This window comes from Anticarsia gemmatalis, chromosome 15, assembly GCF_050436995.1.
Source record: "Anticarsia gemmatalis isolate Benzon Research Colony breed Stoneville strain chromosome 15, ilAntGemm2 primary, whole genome shotgun sequence".
Classification (NCBI taxonomy): Eukaryota; Metazoa; Arthropoda; class Insecta; order Lepidoptera; family Erebidae; genus Anticarsia; species Anticarsia gemmatalis.
Window position 1 is genome coordinate 1,924,190 of NC_134759.1, and position 21,642 is coordinate 1,945,831.

At 36.9% G+C, this 21,642-nt stretch overlaps 2 protein-coding genes across 2 annotated transcripts; both read left to right on the plus strand.

Annotated features, from left to right (window-relative positions):
• Nucleotides 1–1,554: 1,554 nt before the first annotated feature.
• LOC142978889 (uncharacterized) lies at nt 1,555–21,548 on the plus strand. The gene is made up of 7 exons (XM_076123495.1): nt 1,555–3,080; nt 14,171–14,460; nt 16,279–16,377; nt 16,713–16,798; nt 17,709–17,829; nt 18,126–18,304; nt 18,580–21,548. Exons 1-7 carry the CDS (start codon nt 2,084–2,086, stop codon nt 18,794–18,796), a joined length of 1,989 nt encoding a protein of 662 aa, XP_075979610.1. The 5' UTR covers nt 1,555–2,083; the 3' UTR covers nt 18,797–21,548.
• Nucleotides 5,666–8,019, plus strand: LOC142978890 (uncharacterized). Its single transcript, XM_076123496.1, has 2 exons — nt 5,666–6,052; nt 7,097–8,019. Exons 1-2 carry the CDS (start codon nt 5,905–5,907, stop codon nt 7,936–7,938), a joined length of 990 nt encoding a protein of 329 aa, XP_075979611.1. The 5' UTR covers nt 5,666–5,904; the 3' UTR covers nt 7,939–8,019.
• Nucleotides 21,549–21,642: the final 94 nt, after the last annotated feature.

Consider the following 21,642-nt stretch of genomic DNA (forward strand, 5'->3'; position numbering starts at 1 on the left):
CTGACTTAGCTGGTCGTTTTAGTAGCTTCTGCGCGTGCCTTCGGCCGCGTGAAGAGTTCCAATGAACAAAAGTATCACGATTTGCCAAAAACAATGTGAGTTTCTCATGTACCTAATGAGGAGCCTATTGCCATAATACAAGGCACGTTACCAAACTCCTAGCTAGTCTAGCTACTACTGATAAATGTATATTCCAAACTCATTCAGGTTGCCCGACCCGGGAATCGAACCCGAGACCGTATGATCAGCAGTCGGATACACTACCGACGGCGCCACAGAGGTAGTCTAAAATTAAAAGTTAAGGAACAAAAATCATGTGGGACGTGTCTGGCTATTTTTAATTGAATACGTTTCCTTTAACGATAGGGTCTAAGATGCCTATACTTATAGCAGGGGCGCTGGCAGAAGGTACCTACGTAAAAACAGTAAATTTCCATTCCCTTACACCTTTCCATTCACACGTAAGTGTAAATAAAATACCTACCTTGGAGATAAATAAAGACTTTTTCTAAATAGATCTTCAATAACAAATGCCTTTCGAGCAATCGTGTAAAAAGAGCTTATTGTTATCGATTTGTTAGGCGCTCACTCATAATATTCTTACGTACGAATAAAGTAACAAACATGATATAACTTTATTTGCTTACTTATCTACGTTCATAATTCGCAATAAAACACTGTTTCCAGGTCAGTTTTTTGCTCGATAGACAGCATATTATTAGCTATTGTTGACGTCTGTATTCAGCGGCTAGCGCCTGATAAAAAGTTACAACAAACTTTGATTCACTGTGTTCTGTAAAAGGGTTGGACTATTCATTATCATACGTATTAGAAAAAATCAAATCTAACCAAAACTTCCAACTATGGCAACTATACCTACCTACCCACTTAGTTCCAAAGTAGGTTAAAATACTTACGTAAGCTTGTAATTGCATTATATACCTACCTACGTTCTCTTTACGTTCATAGTAAAATACCTAAACATTTGACATCTACTTTTTACTTGTTGCTGTCTCGTTCACTCATGCGGGGGATTATTGTTCGTGGAATGCGCGCGTCGACTAGTCTCGCTAAGCACAATCAGTATGGTCCAAATTAAAAAATCAAAGAGACCCAATACACCTTAGGTGAACAGCATAGGGTCGAGTTTTGAACAGCTCTAAGCGTGAGAACTTCCAAACAACAGAGAAACGTTCCTCACGAGACTACCAATAGTCACTACTTTGTAAGAGTACATTCATAAATTATAATTTAGGTATTGAATACATAGCTTTTAACGATATGTAGCACTATTGTATCGATACCAAAACATATTTTTTTCATTCAGAAGACCCGTGCAAGATTTAAACCATGTTTTCCAAAAATAAATTATTCGAAAATAGAACAAAATGAAAAGTCCTTGAGAACTAGTCTCGCGAGGAGTGCGGCTACGTCATCGCAGAGACTTTTGTAGTTATGTATGGCCGCCAGCAGAGGCCTGATTGGCCAACAAAGCCTTGTCGGCGGCCATTTTGTATGCTGCTGAGTCACCAAAAGGTGAAAAATGTACATGAATTGCACTCCTCGCGAGACTACACAACGGTATTGGGCATTTCCCTGAACACAAAATTTGGGTTTCATGTTCCTTACCTACCACAGCGTGGAAAATAATAAGAAATATCATTTTTACCTGTAATTTAAGTTCTAGAGTTGATAAAAAGTTAATTTCTATAGAAAACAAATTGCCGCGAAAATTATTTTTTAAAACTTTACGTCGGCAATAGTGCGGAACTTATTCTCAGTTCTGTCGACCCTCACATGGACTGTGACCAGTGCACGGATCTCTCGTGGAAACTTGACGTGAAGTGTGTGAACTGTGAATGATTGTGAATTTATTATTCGATAACGCATTGTATGCTTGGGCGATCTGTCAAAATAGTGAAGTGATAAGTGGACGATGCGCACCGTGGAATGCGGTTGTTTACTTATTATTGACTGAAACCTGGCACAGCGGAGCTGCAGGATGTAGCTCAGGATTCAAGTAAGACGTTCTAAATCAGAAACTGTGATTTATTTGCTATAGACGTGATTTGTGACCGCAAACATGACGGACACTACTACCACAACTAGCACCATTCCTATGGTCAAGGTAAAAACTGAGAGGCCCGATGAGGCCGAGATCAGAGAGTTGGCCGCCAAGATGGTGGAGGCCAACAAGGCCAAGGCGCTCGCGGCTTCGGTGGCAGCGGCGCGGCCTCCGCCCGGCGGGCTGGTCGGCGTGCCGCCGCCCGGCTCTGGTGGTCAGATGGGTATCCTTAACTTCTTAGCCCGTAAGCCCGGCGCCAACGCTGCCGCCGCCGCCGCTGCAGCCGAACAGCGGCCGGCGCCTGAAGGTGACAAGAAGACTCCGGCCCCCGACGAGGCCAGTTGGAAAGGTCACTTCGGTTGGGATATGCTCGGCAAGTGTCACATACCATACATATACCGCTCCGGCGAGAAATACGTGGCGGTGAGGATGGTGGAGATCAAGCTCCTCAACAAATACCTGAACTATCTTCACGCAGACATATACTCGTGCACGTGTATAAGGAGTTACTACATCACAGAGATCGAAGCCCGGCTACTGAACGAGATAAACAACAGGCATTGTGATGGACAGTTTGGTCGGGAACCGTTTACTCAAAAAGACTTAGTAGTGAGGTTATCGGATGCCTATGAGTTCTATAACTTCTTGGACGTTTGTTACAATAAGTTATTAAGGGGAACTACAAATAGTAAGGACAAGTGTGGTTTTATAAGGATAAATAAGGAATCTGTTGTACCATATACTGTGCGGGATAACCAGAAGTTTGTACCATTGTTCTATTTTGAAGGTGAGACGGACAATTTAAAGTTAAAAGCGGACCAGTTGAAAGGGTGGGACTTATCATACTTGAAGTTCTGTTGTAAGGTGCAAGGAATTAGGAATGAATTGTTTGCAAGTGAAACATGTTCAGTGATAAGTTTAACGGACATTAAAAGTTATTTCCCGCCGGGGACTGAGTTTGAGGAGTACTGGCCCAACAAGGTTGTGGACTCACAGCTTCTCATATCTGCTAAAGGTGAGAAAACTAGCTTAACAATTAGAATTAAGCTTAGTATAAACATCAGCATGTACTCGGTGGTTTGGCTATATGTGCAAGAATGGAAATAAGAATATTTACACAAATGTGGCATAAGAAAACCAAACCCCAACAATGATATTTTATTGTATTACTTTTATCTTCTCATTCTTTGATTCAAAAACAAATAGCTGACTTGAGATCTTCCTTCATTTTGTTTACTTTTAAGTGTTTCTTTCTAGGTACCTATAGCCAGTAGTACTAAAAGATTTATTTATATCAATCACATCTTCATTTTTAACAACTATCAACAAATCAAACCCAAGAAAGCCTACTGCAAAAATAAAAAAAAATAATCGTTTACACGGACATACTTTTTAACATGAAAGAATATGCTGCTCTTATAGTAATAGGCTTTGAAACACCCAAGAACTACTAATATTATAAAATAATATCTAATATCACAAAAATTATTTACACATTATCTTACCTACTACAAAAAACCATCTTGCTTTAGAATAAAGTTTGAGATGAAACTTCAAGCACATAATTTCTACTGCAAGTAGAACTGTAAATTTATTTTTTTGATTCCCATAAAATCATTTCTCGCTAATATGAACTGGTTGCTTATCTTAAAAATAATGTTTACCATTCACAAGGCACTTATTATACTCAGCAAACAAAATATCCAAGGCCATAAAAGGCTTTATTAAAGTCTTTTATTAGCTGATAAAGGAATTTCTTTTTACTGCCTTCATTATAGCTCACTTTTGCCCTATATACTTACAAAGTGATTATCATAATAACATGCTATCTTTATGAATATTCCCAGGCTCCATGGTAATTTAAAGTTTAATGATTTCATTACTTAGGTCCATAGATCAATCTCAACCTTTTTCTCATTAACTGTCCAAATGGATTATTAAAAAAAGGTGATTATTTGTATGTACATGCTGTAATTTTATTTAAGTTATAGAAATAGGAAGATTGTGAAGTCATGATCCCATGAAATTGTTAAACTTTAAGATGATTATTGAAATTGATTATGATCCAATAGCATGTGACTGCATGTAACCCAAAGTTGCCATTTCTTCCCCTAAGCACTTGGGTTACATCACAGTAATATGGCACCAAACTAAAGTCCAAAGAATTTAAAAATTCCAAGTCTATACATAGCAGAATTAAATGATAAATATGCCACATGTATAGTAATCAGGTGACATATTATAAATATTTAGGATTTTGTAATTATGCAAAGAAGACACAGTTACCTAAACAAAATATTGTAATATAAGTAGGTCCTTACTGTACCTAGCCATTCACATGCAATTAGCAATTAGCACAACATTAAGTGCCATCAATATCTGTAGGGCACTCATATTTATTCAGTGAATATCTCAAGGCTGAGAAAATCATGAATGAGTGACCTGAAATGACTAATATTGGTACTTTATTAATATAATGCCGTATTTAGTTTTATTAATAGACGTATCGTAAACTTAAAAAAAGATAATTCGCATACGTATTAAAAAACTGAATTACGATCTGCATTGTTATGTTGGTTGTACTCATTTATTTTCGTAAATGTTTTATTTTTGGTGGCCAGCGCATCATCACGCTTCGACCATGTGGTAATAATATAAAAATAACCCCTCCCTTTTGCTAATACACCCTTGCTTTTGGGTAAAAGCAGTTTCATTAATCATTCATTACAGCAGCACTATGCATTTCAATACTTGTCTCGAGTCATTCTTATTACGTGTCAGACAGTAGGCAGACGAAGCCCTAAAATATTTTCCATTATACTAGACTTATCGCTTAGATATTAATCTAGTCTAGACGATCGATTTTCTTGACAATGCCGAGAGGATTCACAATTTTCATAACATTTGTACGTGTAGCTGGCAGATTGACAATCGCAGAAATATGTTTATTAGTAAACATGCGGATGCCGCACGGCGTTCGTGACAATATTTTAGACGTCTTTGCCACGTTATTCAATAAAAACCTTTTGAAAACTTTCTTCTAACGTGTATTCTACTGATTTATACTTACGTAGTTGTAGCTATAATTTACTCTTTATTTGGGATCGATCTTATTACAAGTCATTACATTTATTGCATTACCAATCAATTCCCAAGTCCCGATATTGGTAAGTTTTTTCATACACATAAAGTCAAAAGCAATCGTGTCAAACTATCACGTGGGTTTATTCTTGTACGTTGTACGTAATAATTTACTGACCATATGGTCACGAGATATTTATTTATGTCCGCAATCGCCCTTGTACTTACGTACTTTTTAAATATCGCTAGGTATTTATTTACCCACAGTTCTCACAAAAATATTTTCTAAGTTTATACAGATATGGTTATTTTTTATGTGGGTTACGTCCCCTTTAAAATTAACCGACCCCAAGACTGCGCCCTGGAATTTGCAGCTTGCATGCCTTGTATTACCCTCAAAACGTATTATTCAGTTAACAGAGATTGCATGTTGCAATTTAAATTCGGTCATAAAGTGGGCAATTTCTTGGTCTACTCTTCTGCTCTCGCTGATGTCGATTCCGATCCGTAGTCGTGAAGCCCTGAAATTGACTCTAAAGGTGGCGGTTCGCGCCGCGACAGAGACAGGCGACCGAGACAGGAGACCGCGACCGGAGACCGTGACCGCTACTTAACTCTAGGCAATGTATAAAGCATCAGTTCGCGAGCGCGACAGAGACAGGAGACAGAGGCGCGCGACAGGAGACAGCGAGACGGTCGCTGCTCCGGTGCAGTAGTGTCTCGGTCGCGCTCGTGAAAGTACGTGTTTATGTTTAAAAATGAGTTTTTCTGACGAAGACTGTGAGACTCTGATTGAACTTATCAGGCAGCACCCTCCGCTATACAATGCACAACTAGACTCCTACAGAGACGAAAATTTGAAGGACAATATTTGGAAAAGCATAGCTGAAAGCATAAATAAAACAGGTGAGTTCTTCTTATTTTATTTATTTTGCATAAAATTAACATATTAAGAAAGAAAAGGTTAAGAAGAAAAGGAATGGAATCAGTTCAAACAAGCCGTGTGACATGTTGTTCTTGCCAGTCTACTGCTCCTTGCTGTGACGTCAAGTAATTGGTTAATTTTACTCTAATATCGAGTCCGTTGCTGTTCGAAAACCCTCCTGTTCCACGTAATGTAACAAAATTTGAAGGCAAATTTTCTTCCTCTCGATTCCATTGATGTACGGGCATTTGAGCAGATTCCAAAAATCCATCTCTTAATAGGTTATGCAAGCAACAGGCAACTAAGATCATGTCTGTGCATGTTTCTGGCGCTATTCCGATAGGAGTGTAAAATATTCTAAACACCTGAGACAGCAAACCGAACGCGTTTTCCGATACTCGTCTCGCACGACAAAGGCGGTAGTTAAATATTTCTTTGCTTAAATCGTTTTTTGCAACTCTTCTAGCGTAAGGTTTCATCATAAAAGTATCAAGACTAAATGCTTCATCTCCAACTAAAAAATGGGGTAATATTATGTTCGAATTCGGTAGATTTTTTGGTTTCGGAAAATTAAATTCATTTTTCATTATTTGTTTTCCCATTGCAGACTTTTGGAATATTCCACTATCTCCTTCTTTGCCATAAGAGCCAACGTCTACTGCAATGAACTTGTAATTATAGTCTACAATAGCCAGAAGAACAATTGAGTAATACTCCTTATAATTAAAATACAACGACCCACTATTTTCAGGGGCTCTTATTCTTACGTGCTTCCCATCAATAGCACCTGTGCAATTGGGGAATTGCCATTTGTCCCAAAATCCTTCAGATATAAGCCTAAAATCACTTTCTTTTGGAATAGGCATAAAAATTGGCACCAAAACAGTCTTTAAATGTTTTAACACCTCTTTGACTATTTGTGAAATATAAGAAGGTGATATACGATATTCGAATGATAGCGAAGCATATGTTTCTCCAGTCGCCATGAATCTGGGAATAAAAAAAAATATTATTATTTATTACAGATTCGGAATGCCGTAAAAAATGGAAACTGATCAGGGACTCCTACAACAGATATAAGCGCAAACAAAAACAATCGACGGGATCTGCAGCACCAGCTAAAAATTCAAAGTGGCAGTTTTATGAACGCTTAAGATTTTTAGAAAACACACCATCAGAACGGCAAAGCTGCACCAGTGTAGAACAAGAACAGCAAAGCTCCGCCAGTGTAGAAGAAGAAGTTACTAATACCTCCCCAGGAGTAGAACATGAAGATACTCCTCACGAAGCCGCAGACACGTCAGTACATAACACTCCTTCAAAGGAGTTACCAGGCACTTCTAAATCTACACAAGAGAGATCTAATATACCACTAAATAACAGTTATGAAAAATCAACCTCCAAAAATACAAAGAGAAAGAGACAAAAAGAAGATGAATTCATAAAATTTATGAAGGACAGACAGGAAAACCGAAATAGACAGCTGGAGTCATTAAAATCTCAAGAACCAGTTGATGATATATCGACATTTACAAAACATATTGAAATGATGCTAAGAAAATTGAGTGCACGTTCAAGAGCCATGGCAAAAACGGAAATATTTAATATTGTCTCGAAGTATGAGATCGGAGATATCGAAGGTCAAACTGAACGCCCCTATACTGATTCATCATACCAGTTATCATATAATTCAAATTCATCATACAATTCATATTCTCCGATAAGTGCAGCATCAGAACACCAAACACAGACTGGATTGATTGATTTAACATCTCGCCAATCACTAAATATTTCGAGTGAACCATTTCTAAACAATTACGGTGAAATCGACCAGAATAATTTAGATGAATTGGCAAACTTACCTTAAAGTTAGTGATAATTTTTCTTTTACTGATATTCTTCCCTTTTCTTGCATTGTTTTTTTCAGTAAATTTAATACGTAATCAAACTGTGTTTTATTCAGCCGAAAATACTTCCTGAATATATTGTCATCAAACATCAGGTGCTTCTTTACTAATAGCGAAAATGATCCTTCTTCACCTCTAGTGGAATATAAATCCTTAATAGGTAATCGTCTTTCAGTTTTGTATTTGTAATAATAATATAAGAGCAAATCATCGTCTTCTTCTTCCTCCAATAGCAGCTTCATTACTTGGTTTTCCATCACGACACAAAACACCAGTGACTTCATCGACAGACTCTCTTGAACTGAGCGGTCGCTCTGTGACACTTGTCGCGATCTTCGGTCTCAGTCTCAACCTACAGTACATGCCGAAGAGACCGAGACACTTGTCGTGGTCTCTGGTCTCAGTCTCCTGTCTCGGTCGCCTGTCTCTGTCGCGGCGCGAACCGCCACCTTTAGCTCCGAGTGACTATTTAAGAATCTCACAAAATGTTGATTCTTTACTACCAATAAAGTAAAGTTATTTAGTTAGTAATAACTATTAAGTAATCCGTTTTTGGATGCAGTTGAGGACATTAAACTTCTGTCAAAAAAAAGTATTGAATTTCTGTTTCGTTAGACAATATTGAGTCAAATATTCCCGATAAAGATTATTCGTTTGCACAAATCGTATCATAGAAGAGATAATAGTCTTCGATCAAAAATACTCAAATCTGAAAGGACACACATACCTACCTAGATCTTGAAACTTCGAAAGAGTAGACCTCCGTAAGTCCGTACTACTTCCCTTGAGTGCCGTGTAAGGCGATTTAAGGATTACTGTCCAATTGCATGGACGCATTTTACGACCACTGAGGGATGAAATGTTTGAGGGAGTGGGATGAGAATTGACAAAACCAAATTGTTCCTCATATTCCACAAGGATACTAAATACTTATTTAAAACGTAGCTGTATTTACTTGTTCATACAATGCAGTTCATTTCACGTCCCCGCTTCTCTGCTTTCGCGGAATTTGTAAAATATAATTTTCAGAAACTGCCGCAGTAATAAATGGAATAAATCCATATCTTTTCATACTAATCATTTACCTCGAAACTTTGTTTTTTGTTCGCTTCTGCAGACACGCCGCTTAAAACCACGCTAGATGACTGGTATAAAGCGGGTGTAAGGTAAAATGCACGGTACATGTTTATTGAACACTCAATTATGAAAAATTAAGTACGTAACTATTCAGTTTCGTAACAAAATAAATATTTATAGCATCCGTTGCTAATTTTAACTCGGCGCTGGTCATGGAATCAAGAGATCATGGATGAGCCGTTGCGTCACATCTTGAAGGAACTTAGACGTCTGCTAAAGTTTTAATTAAAATAATAACCATGTATAAATAATCAGATTTTTTTTTCTAAAAATTATGTAGCTGCGTCGCTTAACGAAAGGTCTTCTAATAATATTGAACTTAAATTTTATATAATTTTTGTACAAGGATATTTTTATATTTTTTTTCGAAGGGCGTAATCATGAATGATTAAGTCTTCAGATATTATTATATTCTTTATCTAGGTACCTATTATTATATTTTAAACAGTCATCATCACGTTTGTGTGATAATAATCCTAATCATCCCATAGAAGCGACGATTCAGTATTTTATTTGTGTAAAGATTTGTAAAATAATGTGATTAATGTTTTTGTTATCTCGTATTTGCCTATTTATAGTCATTGTTACATAAGTATATGAGGATGTGAATAAAATTATTAATGCATCAGATACCGGTGGTTACGTAACTTAGTGCATTAGATCTTTGATAAGAAACGCAAAAAATCATAAAAGTACCTATTTATTAAATTGAAAACGTTGCCATTAAATGCCTTTGCTGAAACTAGACAAACATTCACCCCCTTTTTTGAATACATTGTAATAACAATATATGTATGTAAATGCAAATGACCGTACTCCCTTGAATAACATCGTTGATATTTGCATAAAGTATTATTTTATGCTGAAATGTTGATATACAAGGATGCAGGTAGTTTTATTACTAGGTAGATATAGGTACAATATAAAAAAAGTATTGTGTATAGCTAAACAGAGTTATTGGTCGGATACTGCTGTTTGAAATGTACCTAGCTAGTGTATTATAAATGCTATCTTCATGCATTTGTAATTACTATACCTAAATAGTATTTTATGGTTCGCGCCTTACTTCCACTCTGTATGGCCAGGTCCTTAGCTGGTAACGCTCGTGTGACGAAAGGGTGAACTTTTATAGTTACGAGATCAGGCAAACAGTCAAAAATCTGTCTTATATATCTACTTAATTCAAATATGTAGTTCATCGGCATTATCAATATGTTCTTCATAGACGTAAAATAGCTCATAAATATTTAGAATCGTCATGCGTTTTTTACTAGCAGCGTGAATAACAATAAATTGTCACGAGACCAAAATGCTGACGGGTGTTGGACCGTGCAGAGATAAGGGCTGGCTGAGACAGTCCTGCGGTTAGAAGATCTTTGTTGCGTTTCTCGCTCCTCAAACGAATTAGCAACACGCGACGCGAACGACTACCGAATATAGACCTTTGAGCTTTCGAATTTAAAAAATAATAATCTTTGAACCACAATGTCACTGGTTTTCATTAAAAAAATGTGAAGGTTATACCTCGTTAAACCTTCAATGTCAGACCTTGACATGTAAAAATATTTGCATCATGGTTGTAGAATAATATCTCCTTTATTGCTCTTTGTACTTTGCATTTTTTTGTGCTGCGTCATTCACTTTATCTTAGAAAATTTCCATTGCACCTAAAAGCTTCTTAATCTAATCAGTGGCAGATACCTATTTTCTTAGAATCTTACCCATATCTCGCAAGAAGAAAGAAAATATTGATTCCTTAAGTGAATTTGATGTCTATCGTTCTATAATTAACGGTATTTACCATATTAAAACTGAAACTTTTGAGAAACACGTGGTTGTAGCGCTGTATAGAATCTCAAGAAGCTCTCAATAAAGCTTGCTGTTAGTCTCTACCTTAGCAATCTTGGCAGTCAAAATGTGTCCTTAAAATGTATGATTTGGGGCCTTTTTCCATAATGTTCCAAACAACCATTTGTGCCTATAATTCTAGGCAGGTAAATAACCGCAACATGACGTTTTAGTCTATGTTACCTTATTGGAATGACTCCGCGGTTTAACCTAGTCTGCTTCAAACGAAATTATACTTTAATCCTTTATTCATAAAAGTTAAATTCGTGAGCACCGGAACGCGTTTAAGTCTTTAGTTCCAAGGCGCTTTTAGTTAGAGGTTAAAAAATAATGCTTTGATCTAGTGGTCGCAAGCGTGACTGGTAATCGTGAGGATCCGGATTCGATTTATCAATGTATCCTTTAAGTAAATTCTTAGAGCTAGCAACCCGGATTATGTTCAGTCCGAACGGCTTTATAACCGAAGCCGATTTTTTTAAATTAATTGTTAGCTTTTCTTATCATACATTCATACTTCTTTAGTTTGACACAAGCCGAAAAATTACCCTAGACTTGCGATTCGCAGTTCGCAGCTAGTGTGGTCAATCCTTGTATGATTTTCCCTGTTTTCTTTGACACCCTAAATGGATTGGCTGTTTGCAAGTAAACAAGATGCCGGATTGCGTTATTTAATATTTCACATGCTACAGTTGCTGTAACAGTATGTGCTAGATTGAACTCCGATTAATTTATTCTACTCATTAAATTAAAATTTGTAATAATGACCACAAACCAAAAATATTTTGTGCGCATATGGGGTCGAGGCTTTTTATGAAAACGACCATATACTATAGCAGTAAAAATGACATATTTATTTTCCTTATTGAAAATTAGATTCGCTGCCTGCTGTACGTTCTAAGAAATGTGACTGGTAGTACGAAGCGCCATGCGAAGACCAGTGACATGTTGTAATGTTCAATCATTGCCATAACTCGTTATGAAAAATGATCATTTTATTGCAGCAAACGGAAGGAAATGTTAACAGGAAAAAGTACGATAAAAATTTAAATGAATAGTCTTAAAAACGGGAATATTTTATCGTTAATAACGGTAAAATATATAACGGGTATGATTGCCGACAATTTCAGTGTTGCCAACAGAAGAATGGTTATCTTGCAGAGGCTTTCTCTGTTCCCGTTACGCCATGATGTTACCAACATTACGGATTTTATCTGTGATCAAATGCCCCAGTTTGGAACTTCCAATTGTGGTGTCGTAAGATTTCACAGTTCATAGCGCCTCTGTTGAAATAATAAAGAAAAAAGTGCAACTGCAAGTTATCTGCTATTTAACCCCTGCTGCACAAAAAAGTCAAAGTGCCTTTGGTCTGCCTTTGACTGATGATAGAATTAACGACACAGCAACAAGATAAATATTGTTTTATTAAAAAAAAAAATGTTTCCGGCCCATAGAGCGCGCAGATATGATTGTTGCCGTTATCATTATTTCACAATATCTACGCAACACTATATTTTCCTGTAAGGTATCTGTAAAGAAACTACACAAAATACTTCTGTGTAATCCTCACGCCTCGTTCATCTTGCGGAAAAATCATAACTTATGCTGACTACGCCAAAATTTTAAGTCTACGGGTTTAAAATTTTAAAAATGGTTTATCTAGCAGTCAAAATATGTCATGTGAGTCACATTTACATGTAATTGTTCACAATCTAGCTAGCTTGTTACAATTTGACCTTTTTGGAGCATACCGTGTAAATTTCAAGGGCGTTCATTGTCTAATATTTCTATTGATATTCTCCAACTCCAACGGTAGCTAATTACTAAATGCCACTGCAAGTGTATTGCGCAAAACAAGATTATTTTATCGCCGTGTGCTATATTTACCATGGTCTTTTCCTTTCATTATGGTCGCTTCTTGGAAATACGTGAACTGACTGGATAAATGATACCTACAGTACCCGCAAAAGGCACAGTATCAACTTACATCATTATAATTATTAGTGGTTCGCAAGGGCTTGAAATTCGACCGCAATTCAGTATATTTTGTGGATTTTTTATAAGTTCTCCATGTATAAATATTGATCATGTCCAACCTCACACGGGACTTTAAGACTGTAATTATTTTTCTTTGTGGAGTCATGGATCGAAGAAACAATTCTTCTTAGTTTTTCAACTCAAAATCAATATTTGGATGAATGAAGGAAGGTTTACAATACAGCATACAACGCGTTCTAATTTAGATTGTAGATGGGGACGGTCGGTAGGGGACGACCTTTTCGGACATACGGGCTTTATCTGTTATATAGCACAAAAGGGTGAGGTGCGTAGTTGCACGTGGCCTTAGTTCCTACCATGTACCCTCTATCCCACTTTCAAAAACGTGAAGTATTCTTTACATTATATAATTGCGTTTAATTTAAATATGTCAAATCATTGTTTTATGTTATGATACGGTTCATCGCACGTGGATAAAACTAAAATAGTATGTGTTATCTGTTGACTAGTTGTTATTTTTTTTATTTATTGGTTGTTTTTTCCTTATTTATTCACAAATTCCTTGTCCTTGTTATCAAATGATTTCAAGAAAAATGGCTGCATGGCGACGCCTATGTCTATTAATCAGCAGCAGACCTTACCAGTAGCTTACGATTTATCTTGCTGTTTCTGGTCTTCTTGAAAGACCCCCGTAAGTTATAGTATTCGCGTGTATACTATTGACGCAATCCAAAAACTAATCTTTCCGGGTCACACGTGAACTAATTACCATAAAGAAAAACGTTTTCGCAATGTCAAAATATTTGAATAAACAAGCTGCTTATCATTTATCCAAGGCAATTAACGCCGGTTATGTGGATGTATTAGAATATCGCTCGAGCTAATTAGATTTCACTTAAATGTGCGTAATTGTATCAGACTAATATTTATTTTGCACACGGAAAAGGCGTGTACTATTTCGCGGCGTTTAATTAATAAATTAATTTATTTTGTCACTATTGTGATCAATTGCTTTATTTGAAGAAGTTTTAGGCTTTAACCATGTGATTGTTCCAATATTTTCCAAGAGTCAAATTACTGATTCATTCACCTTAAATTCGATTGACGCTATGTCCGTATCTTATCAAATCCTAGTATCTGAATCATTTATATTTCATAGAATACTTAAGTACTATCAGCAGAAATGAGACGAAACTGGTTTGTTCCTTACAGGATCGGTATCAGGCGGTGGTCAATGGACGAGGGCGCCTCCCGCGCCGCCTCCGGGCGTCGTGGGGGGTGTGGGAGTGGGTGCGGGGGCGGGGGTGAGCCTCAACAGCGTGAGCAGCCAATCGACGCGGGGCCGGCGCGCGACCACGCAGAGGCATTCACCTGCCTCGGCAGCCATGCAGATGCCCCATGGAGGGCTGTCCGCCGCTGCAGTGCAAGCGCTAGCGAATGGATGGAGTCTACCAAATACGCTGACTCAAGCACAAACAGCGCAAGTGCTCAGGCTTGCACAGGTGTGTTTTAATATTCTACTCACCTACATCAAATTAGACGTGATTTCCATCTAATAAAATAGTAAAAAAAGGGCTATTTCCGGTAGAAAGAGATGCAACTTTTCGCCTATTTTTACATTAAAAATTTTTCACAATAATAATATCCTTCAGTCAAATGGGTTCAGTTAAAGATCCGCAAAATTTCTTATGCAAAGAAACCTATCTAGGTAGTTGCAATTCATTATTACCAAATAAAATGGATTGTAACATTTAATAGGTATTTTTATATTGATTAGTAATTTAGGTGTGTATAACTAATCACTCATTATTTTGCCTGTCGATAAACTTTTTTCCTCTACGTGTACTTGGCGGGTCATTGTGAATTGTCAGTACAATGTGATTTATGCCAATGGGGTTTTTGATTTTACGTGCGACGAATTCAAAACAAACGCTTAGTTGCGTCAAATGAATATTTTAAATACGTGGCAATACTAAAGTTACCTTGCATTTCGAACTTTTCTGTCTACGTTTTAAATGAACGCTATTTCTAAAAGGGCGCATCTCACATCCAAAATACATAAGACATGTGCCCATTTATGTTCAGGTACAAATATACATCATTATCTATACATCTTTGAGCAACGTTAAGCATACCTACTCTTTAACTAATAACATTTTACGACCTCCCCAGACAAAAGTGCATCATGTCTGTTAAAAGAATTATCTAGTATCTTTGTTTTTAAGACGTGGGTAGAGATGACGTCAGCTTTAATAAAATACATATTAGACTTGCCTTTGTGACTTGAAGAAACCACCAAATACCTAAGTATTTATATTACTAAGTATAGGTATTTTAGAAAATGATTAATGGGTTGCCAGCGACAAGCCTAACTGATATCAGATGACTCATATTGGTATTTATTTTTCCTGTTTAAACCAGCCTATTGTAAAGAGAAATTTATTTTAAAATTGCGTAAAGTCAGGTAATAGTCCAAATAGTCTTACTTAGAACTTTATATATTTTTTGGATTGCACGAGTCTTCTTATTGGAAAATAAAACAATATTTTGTATTATAATAGCATTTATTTTATGAAAACATTTGGCGAAACAAAAAGAACACGTATTGTTGTCCGAGCCTGAAAGAAACAAGCCCTATGACGTCAATCATTGTTTATTCATAATTTATATGAATTTGATTCATTCCGATGAAAATCATACGTAATGATTCAAACTATGAATCTTATTCCCGTGCTTGATATTGTCCAAAACCAGGCCTAATTCTTAAATGCCATGCCATCTTTTTCGATCTAATGGAAATCTGTGAACTTTTCATGAGACAAAACCCTACTCTGGGAGAAAACTATAGGCAACCTAAAAAAGTCATTGTCGCTAAGGTTTTGAACCCTCGATATCTTGCACTTATTTTAAAAAAGGACGAGACCTTTGTCTTAAGAAAATGAGAAGGCAACTACTCTCGAAGAGTGGGTCATTGCCTGGTCTTGAAAATGAGGAAGTCTGGCATCGGGCGCTGGTCTAAAGCCAATACATAAAAGCTTAAATATTTACTAAAATGGGGTGAAATGATGTCAGTATATCTCGGAATTTGATGACGCAACTAACCACATTTTATTCAACATTGACATCCTTTTCTCGCTTTCTGCCTGAGTCACAAAGGATGTAAAATTTCAGGATACCTAGACAGCAAAGATCGCTTTCTAGATTTTTTAAAATATTTTATCCAAAAATATTACAGAAAGATATCGATAAATTTATTTTATCATCTAATTATATTATGTTTGTAGGAATAAGTTAAATCAAAGTGATGTATTTGTCTGCAGGCACAAGTTGCGCAGGCGCACGTCGCGCGGTACAACAACGCGATCGCAGCGGCCGCGTCGTTGCCGCAACATCGCTCGCAACACCAGCGTAATGTACAGGTAAACATCAAACTCATCATAAATGCTACGCGACACATACAACGATTCAAATACACTCTTAAGTTCCACTTATATTACGTATACAAACCTACATAGAAAACTATTGAGTCAATACGATGACTTAATAAATCCGCGTACTCAAAACAAACAATTCCTATACGTTAAACAATATTCAAAGGAAACATTTCCACCACAAGTCATAGACCTTTGTTCAGCGAATTCCCTTACGTATATATTTAGTTTATTGTAGTTGTATCGTTACTCCTGGCACAACTCGCTTGATGATTGTTATGTTAGTGCCACGTGACAATGTTTGTTTTTATCGTTTATTTCAGTTTCCGAACAGTGCATTAACAATGGCGATGGGTCAGCAACCCCCTCCACCTCTGGTGAGGAGCACTGCCAACACAACGACCATGAAGTGAGCATCTTTCATCATTTGTAGTGGATACTGTAAGAACAGCCCCCACACGATTAGCTCATTTTCCAAAGCACACCTGATTGGAAGTTAACTTTCAATAAATAATTTCGCCTTTCTTAGTCAAAACCATAGCGCGCCCTTAGTTCTATTACTAGACATCCCTTTATTGACATAACGCGCTCAGTTTCATATCATTCCATTGGGTAGTAATTTGATCCTCGTCAAAATATATTAACCCCATTAATGAGCTTAATTCGTAATTTTTAAGAACTATCGTACATTTCAATTTGTTTGTCGTCTGATTTGTTAGCTCAAGTACGTTGGGCAATTTTCTGTCTTCATGTAGTCAGTCATCGGCCGATGATAAGTTGTCATGTGCGACGGTTTTAACGGCTGTTCTTACATATGAGTGTTTTATTCCAGTCGCCATTGTCTTGACACTGTCTGATATCATATTATTATTAATATTTACGTATACGCTTTTTTTCAATTATATTACCTCCTGAATTCCTCAATGCTGCCACATTCCCGTTTGATCGCTAAACAAAAAAACGTTTAGTGAAAATTTATTTGCTGCTCCTACAAAAGCTTGCTTTAGGTATTTTGTTATTATTGTGGTGAACGGAAAGCCCTAGTGACGTCAAACTAAATCGTCAGTATCTGATAAAATGTAGGCAATTAAAAATCAAAGCAATTCCATTTTTCAAAGCAATAAAATAAATTAATATCCGTTCTTTGTTGCGTCAACTTTAATCTGATAAAATTTTGTTCTCGGCGGCTTTTGGATCCTCTTATCAGGATTATGCAGCATGTTTTTATCTTTTTTTAGAGATAACGATATTTTGGCAGCATCATCCCCATAAGATTGTTTTGTGGATGTTGTAAGTAATAATGTTTGTTTGTATTGCAGTGTGCCACCGCAGGTGACTGGGACAATGAATGGCCACTCAACCTCTCACTCCGTGGAGAGTCGCAAAAGGCTTACTCCCATACCAGACGTCAGTATAACTGGCAACCATACGCCGTATAGGGTAAGAACCAAGATTTTATCTATTTACTTCGAAAATTACCCCTTTACTGCAAATGTACAAAGGTTGCAATTTGCGTCACAAGTTAATTATTACTATTTTTATTAAAGATAATGAAGTTCACGCTAATTAACAGTCTACCATATTCTCTTATCGTTCTTAAGTTGCTTACGTTTATAAATCTGGTTAATGCCTCAAAAACTATTAATTTTCAAAAATACAACATTATTTCGAAATCTCTTTGAATATAAAATGATAGAAAAGATTTACGGCACTAATGACATTCTATGATGGTGCAGGTACAAAAAGCGCTGGTAGAGAATACTATGGTGCCGTGTATCAACGCCAAGCCGTACCAGTACACGGAGCTGCTGATGACTCTACCAGACCTCGCCAGCTACTTCTTCCCGCGGGTTTCGCTCACCACCTGCCGCGCCATGCTTGATGCGCTCGGCATCACTTTGTACAGACCTAACAAGTGAGTAATTTGCTAGTTATTGGTATCGCTTTTGACTTCATAAACCTAAGGTTTTGTTTATAAAGTTAAATAACAGGTCCAAATAAACAAACTTATGTTATAAAACAGTCTAGTGGGTGGTCATTTTCCAAAAAAATATTCATGGCTAAGTCGATATAAAGCTGATTAAAATGATGGAGCACGGGACGCCGCAAGGGACTGTGTTCGGACCTTCTCTATAAAATAAAATGTAACTCAAAGATGATCGGTCGCTAACCTGTGGTATCTGGTTCCAGTACCCAGCTGCAAGTGCTGCGCAACTCGGGCAAGTGCAAGTCGGCGGCGGCGGGCGAGAACGGCATGGCGCTGGTGCAGATCCGCGACGTGATGCAGCACATGCTGCAGTTCAAGTACATGCTGCGCTCGGGGCTGGCGGCCGACGAGCCGCCGCACGCCGCCCCGCGCCCTGCGCATGCGCCGCCCTCGCAGCCCAAGCGAGCTCGCGCTAACTGAGCGCCGCCCGACCACGCGCACTATGCAGCGCCACCGGACCACGAGCAGTACCTCCGCGACTAGACTGTGAACTGTGTGAACTGTGCCGCGAGTGCCGCTCTCCCGGGAGACGCTTGGACGTGCGCGTGTGTCGTCGTGTCGTGCCCGCACCCGCTCGGAGCCTCGCCCCGAGCGTCGTCAATTTTCCATAGCTTGTACAAATTGTATGATAACTATTGTAAATCGAAAGATCTAATTTGTAGCGATCTATTTGTACTATTCAATAGAAGACTGAAATTTTTATTTTTTAAATGATTTCCTATATCAGAAGCCGTAGACGCGTCGCGACCGTAGATTTTAGTCGAGTCTCGAAGTGTGATCCGTTCGATGGATTTGAGTTGATCCGTATGTTGAGTTTATGTATACGAGCTGTAAATACTAGATGTACGCTGCGATCGTGCAGTCGTGTCGTTTCGGCGATACGTTTTAATATATTCCTTAATGAAATAAACCTTAAAGTTTTAGTGAAACGCTGAAAGAGTAAGAGTTATTTTAATTTATAAAAAGTATCGCTCGAATCGCATCATAGAATGCTTAAGAAACTGTATCATCACAATTTGAATTATTACTTCACAAACTTTTGGTCACATTAAAGATTGTTGTGATGAGCGATCGCCTGATAATCTTAACCTTTAGATGGCAAATATGACAAAATTATTAAATAATGAGCAGAAAAGAAACGAAGAAAATTTCACAGCTAATTAGAGCAGTGTATAAAAAAATTAAAAAAATGGCTATTCTTGGCCAGGGACGAGAAAAATTAAAAAACGCCTTTATAATGCGCAATCTTTAAATCAATTGGATGTTGTATTTTAAGTGGCTTAAAGATGAATAAGTTGAAAATACTGTAGAGTCCGCTTACAAGACGATATTGTCCTAATAAGTATCAAAGATATGTAGGACATAGAACATCTATGTTGGGAAGTACCTTAGTAGTGAATCAGCTGTTTCATCATCATCCATTGCCTACTAATTATGTTAGGATAATTACCAGGGGCCTGTGTGGGCATTGGATGACAGTTCCTGGCTATACCAGTGACAATTGGCTTAGCTTAATTAAATTGATTATAAACATAAGAATTAAAATTGTCGAAATATGAATGAGTTCCTATAGATGGGGCTTTGTAGTGTGCAATACAGATGACAGAAGTTGTACAAGACTCCATTGCGTGTTCTGCGTGCATACTGAATGATATTCATTGATAATGTCGTACGCGTAACGCAATGTATTGGATACAAGTCTGAAATTGTGTATTGGTTGTGTAAGAAGTGATTTGTGGGATTTTAATGTCTATCATTATAATAGTTGAAAACATACGTCTTCCTATGATAATGGTGCTGAGAAAAGAAGTCGCAAAAACTACAGAAATATATTTCAAAAAAAGTTTGTGTTACATTTTTCTTGTTTACATAATACTTACATCACAAAATAATTTGGCACGTATTTATTTGTCATTTGAATTTAAATTTTTGAAATCATTAAAAACCAATAATTATGTAATAGCTACTAGTTATAAACCTTAATAAAATAGCCATTAGTTCTATTATCGTATGTCACAAATTAAGCGTGAAATGATAAACACCGCTTTCGAAATTTTTGCAATGTTGTGTAACATTTCAAATCACGTTCTACTTAAAAAGAATAACATCACGACTCCTGATAGGGTGCAGACATACTCGCATATTGCAACAACTGTTTTGTATCAAATACCTCATCTATACTTCCGATGTTATAATATTTAGGCTAAAGATAAATGAAATCCCACAAGTCACTTTAGCGGTAGTGTAATAATACCCCGGATTTACGTAATATTATTATAATAAAACCGGGAACATCACAAATCGTAAATCTGCAAATCAAAGTACCTTATTGTATTAATATATAGGTATGTATTTATTAAGTTGTTAGCCATTACTATTGTAATTAAAATAACATAATCAAGTATAATATAGTGTGGGGGATTTAGTGGGGCCAAGCTTACGTAAGTCGGGGTATTATGTAATCAAACTTCCATTTAATATTAGGTATTATTTCGTTTATGGTGGTAGGTTTTGTTTTCGCGATATTTGATGTGCGTTTCACATAATCTGTCTGGTAAAGCGATTTTGATGTCGTCCTGTATAATAACTAGAAAGTAACTTATATTGTCTTTAGCAATAAATAGAACGGGAATGACGAAGGAATTGCTTGTGCATTTAATAACGTTGCTCTTTTTGATTCTTATTGTCGGGATGTTCGATATCATGGATTGATACCGGCTCCTACATACTTCCCTTGTGGATGCCCAGTTTAGGATAACTTTGACCGGGCTTACAAAGTAAGTACCGAAAATTAACGATTGTTCTCATTCGTTCTCTGTTATATAAGTGTCTGCATTTTCATATTTTATATTATTTATTCATAGGATTAATAGCGCGATATTTAACATAGTTATCTCTTTTTATAAAAAAACGCAGTCAAGTCTCGCAAAAATTGGAAAGAAATAATACTTAGGCCTTGGTAGTTGTGAAGGAATGCTAGTTTAGTATCTTTTTTAAAATATTTAGATAATATAAATGCAGAGCTGTGTAAGTATGCTAAATTATTTATGATAGATATAAGTATGGCATGGTCTATTTGATATATCAGTTGTAAAGCGATACGCAGTAGCACTTCGCAATACAAGTTTGTGGTGATCCTGTATTAAAGAAAATAAAAGATACTTTATATGAATTTTCGTATTTTGATTTTACAAATCCCCATTATTCCCTGTGCCAAAGTTATAGGAGCAGCAGCGAGGACGCTGGAGCTGCTATTTCTTCTGCTC